The sequence below is a fragment of the Antechinus flavipes genome, chromosome X (genome assembly GCF_016432865.1).
Source record: "Antechinus flavipes isolate AdamAnt ecotype Samford, QLD, Australia chromosome X, AdamAnt_v2, whole genome shotgun sequence".
Lineage (NCBI taxonomy): Eukaryota > Metazoa > Chordata > Mammalia > Dasyuromorphia > Dasyuridae > Antechinus > Antechinus flavipes.
Genome location: NC_067404.1, coordinates 44,512,932 through 44,517,002, shown reverse-complemented (window position 1 = coordinate 44,517,002; position 4,071 = coordinate 44,512,932). Strand labels below are relative to the sequence as shown.

The window sequence follows — 4,071 nt, the reverse complement described above, 5'->3', positions numbered from 1 at the left end:
CCAATCTTCACTTAGGTATTTCTTCATTGTGTTTGGTATTTTCTTGTTTACTTACATCCAAGTGGGGACTTTTGCTTAGCTTAAATTCTATTCCAATACTCCTAGCTAGTGGGGATAGGCTCTGGTTGATCTTAAGGGTGGAGGATGATTTGGTTCTGCCTTCTGCAGGTATTATTTGGTCTTGTCTTTTGCTGTGGTTTGGGCTAGATGGTGGGTTTGCTCAGGAATGTTAGGATACATGAGCTATGTAGATACTGAGCATTGCCATGTTTCCTGCGTAGATTGCCTTATGCTGAGCACTTTCTTGCTACAGATTGGGTCCTTGGATCGGTCTGTGCTGGGTGCTGCTCTTGCCCTATATCTTATTAAGGAACCAAGATGTGTGCTTCTCCTTCCACTTACCCTAGTTAATCTTCCCTCTATGGCTGTAGGATTTTGGCAGTCTTTTTTCAGACCTGAATTATATAGAAGAGTTTACAGCTAAATCTCTTTTTTTTCTGGTACATTTTTAGCACTTCACTAAAGTGTTTGTGGGGGATCTGGGCTCCTCTATGTCCTAACACACTATCATATTTCTATAATTCTCCTGGGGAGTCTGAATCTTAATGGCTTCCCTATGCAATATTAGTATTGGGGTGAATGATGAGGGCACTCATTAGGTTATGTGCCTTTGAATGGAAAATTAGTGAATTTGCTGTAATCTTTACAAGGAAAAACAGTGCTGGGACAATACAATTAGGTCTAAATTTCATATAGTGAGATTACTCACAACAGTGATTGTCAGTGTCAAGAAGTGAGTCTATGACAACAAACAGTATTTCCAGCGTTTTACTTGAAGCATTTCTATGTTGGATTATCAATCATAAAATCATAGATTTAGAGCTTAAAGGGACCTTAGAGATAGTCCAGAAGTGAAAATTGAAGCACTGAGAGGCAAAGCGACCTGCCCAAGATCACACAGTAAGTATTTGAGATCAAATTAGAACCCAGTTTCTCTGATTCTAGAACTAGTGCTCTTTTCATTTTAGCAAACTGCCTTTCAGAGCTTAATTTGCAATAACAGAGCCTTCAACATTACCTAGGGCCACCTCTATACTATGACAAGGTAGCAGAAGATGCCCTTTTTGATTAGGGCTGGATAAAAATTAGGTTAGGGAATTAAAACAAATAATATTATCACAAACTAAATATCACCTCATTTGTCTGAAGCAATTTGTATGTCCTTATTAATTTTGATGAATTTTTCTTGCTGTGGCGAATAGGACAGAGGCTAGTAGATGGTCTATGAGGACTTGTGCTTCCCACAACCAAAAGGTTTCAGAATTATTGCTTAACCACAAAACGGTAACCTTCCCTTCCCGTTTTCTATCTCAGAAGCCCAGCCCCTCTTTATGAGTTTGGTTTATTAGAAATTTATTCTTGACAATGGACATCTAAACAAAAGATCCCGGATCCTCCTAGTGCTGACTAGAGCCCATAGATAAAACTTTACCCAGAGTATCCTTTACGTCCTTGTTCCTCAGACTATAGATAATGGGGTTCAACATGGGAATAATCACAGTGTAGAGGACAGAGACTACACGGTCCTGGTTCAGGGAGTAACTAGATGTGGGCCGTAAGTACATGAAAATAATAGTCCCATAGAATAGACTTACAGCTGTTAGATGGGAGGCACAAGTGGAGAAGGCTTTGCGCTTTCCCTCAGTTGATCGGATTCTCAGGATGGCGATGATGATAAACATATAGGACACCATGATGATGCACAAAGAACTCATCTGGATGAAGCCTCCAAAGGCAAAGACTAGGAGCTCATTGACATGGGTGTCAGAGCAGGACAAGGCTAGCAGTGGGGGAATGTCACAGAAGAAGCTATTTATGATGTTGGAGTTGCAGAAGTCAAGAAGGAAAGTTGAGGTGGTCAAGGTCACTGAGTTGACCACCCCAGCCACATAGCATGCAGCCACCAAAAGTATGCAGATCTTCAAGGACACAGTGACAGAATAGAGCAAGGGACTGCAGATGGCAACGTAACGGTCATATGCCATGGAGGCCAAGAGGTAGCACTCAGCTGAGGCAAAAATGATGAAGAGGCTCATCTGGGCCACGCATGCTGAGAAGCCAATGACCTTGCGCTCTGACAAGAAGTCAGCCAGCATCTTTGGGACAGTGACTGAAGAATAACAGAAATCAAGGAAAGATAAGTTGGTGAGGAAGAAGTACATGGGAGTGTGGAGACGGGGGTTGATCCGAATCAGGGTGATCAAACCCAGGTTCCCCACCATAGTGATTGAATAAATAACAAGAAATATGCCAAAAAGGGGACCCTGCCAAGCAGTGTCTTCTGTGATTCCCAAGAAGACAAATTCCACTGGGGATGTTTGGTTCCTTTTCTTCATCGATTCTGCTTAAGAGAGAGTAATGGGATTGGTAAGAATGGAGACAAATGGAGCACTGTTAAGGTAGAACAAACTCTCAGAAGTAAGCCATGGATGCCATTCTGCCATGCTAACCTTTTTCTCCCCTACCTCCAGCATGAGCCATCTCAGAACCCATCCAGACAGCTATTCACACAGTTCAGATGAGATGGAAGTCCCTCCAATGAAATAGAGGACATCACCCCTTATCATTGGCCCTACTGCTGTGTCCTAAGTTCCTCTTGGGCTTGCCATGTGCTCTCTCTATATATTCTTTAGAACCTTGGTACTCTCATCTGATGTACCAATAGCTTCAAGACCCCTGGGCCTTGCTATCTGCCCCTTTGCTCTTATGCTTCTGAGTTTTTCCACTCACCCTTTCTTTTATGTGTTAACTCCCTCAATTAGAATCTGAGCTCCTCGAAAGCAGGAACTGCCTCTTTTCCTATGTGTAGTCTCAGATTTTAGCACAATGATTAGGGCAAACACTTAAACACTTCTAAAATTTTATTTCATTCATTAAATGTGAACTGAACCAGGGATTTTACCGGAATGGGGAATTCTTAGATGAGAAAACTACCAATGTCAAAGCAGGTATGCATGTCAATATATTGTCTTATAGAGGTGCCTGGGGCACTGAGAAGGTAAGTGACTTGACTAAAGTCACACAGCCAATATGTGTCAGAGGTGGGACTTGAACCCTGGGCTTTTTGCTTTTGAAACCAACTCTTTACCCATTATACCCTGCTGCCTTTCTGGAGAGCATCGTTGATCTATAAGACTGAAAACTTAAAGGGACCTTAGAGGCCATGTGGTTCAAACCTGTAATTTGTCATATGGGGAAACAGGATCAGATAGGGTAGAGATCTGCACAAGAGACACAGAACTAGAAGAGACTAAAGCCCACATTGCAAGTTAGCCACAGAGCTGAAATTAGAACCCAGGTCTTTGAGTTGTTGATCAATAAGTATATTTTCCACTCTGCCAGGCTGACTGGTGTTCTTGCTTTTTCTTCCTCACAAATCCAAGAACATTACTTTCTTCAAAATTGGACTCAAATGCCCCCTATTCTGATTGCCTCTCTTCATCAACAACCTGTTAATTGAACTATTTGATGCTCTCTCAAGACCAAGGAATTCATGATTTATTATTCATGCATCTCTACTTTGCTCTGTAAATATGATCTTATTGGTTTCTACCTCTATCTCTTCAAGATACAGATTGATTTTTGGATATAGCCAATATGGATTCTGGTTTTGTTTGATTGTGAATATTTGTTTGCGAGGGTTTTCATTTCATATAGCCATACAGTCACCAAATCTTGTCACTTCTACCTTCGTATCTGTCCCCTTCTCTCCTCAAACAGCTACCATCATCCATGCCCTCATCAATCTTACCCTCCATGGCTTTTCATTGGCCATCTTCCATGCCTGGTATATACTCCCTTTTCACCTTCACCTTTAAGAACCCCTAATTTCCTCCAGTACTCTATCCAAATACTTTCTACATGAAACCTTTTCTAATTCTTGCAGCTGTTAATGCCTTCTTCCCCAAATTACCTTGTATCTAGTTGGTCCACACCATGTCTGTACATGATGTCTCCACTGGCTAGACTGTGTAAGATTGTAGACTGCCCCTGAGGTAGAGACTGCTTCCC

At 41.7% G+C, this 4,071-nt stretch overlaps 1 protein-coding gene across 1 annotated transcript; it reads right to left on the bottom strand.

The window, feature by feature from the left end:
* Positions 1-1,457: 1,457 nt before the first annotated feature.
* LOC127543134 (olfactory receptor 1019-like) lies at positions 1,458-2,396 on the bottom strand. The gene has a single exon (XM_051969158.1). It carries the CDS (start codon positions 2,394-2,396, stop codon positions 1,458-1,460), a length of 939 nt encoding a protein of 312 aa, XP_051825118.1.
* Positions 2,397-4,071: the final 1,675 nt, after the last annotated feature.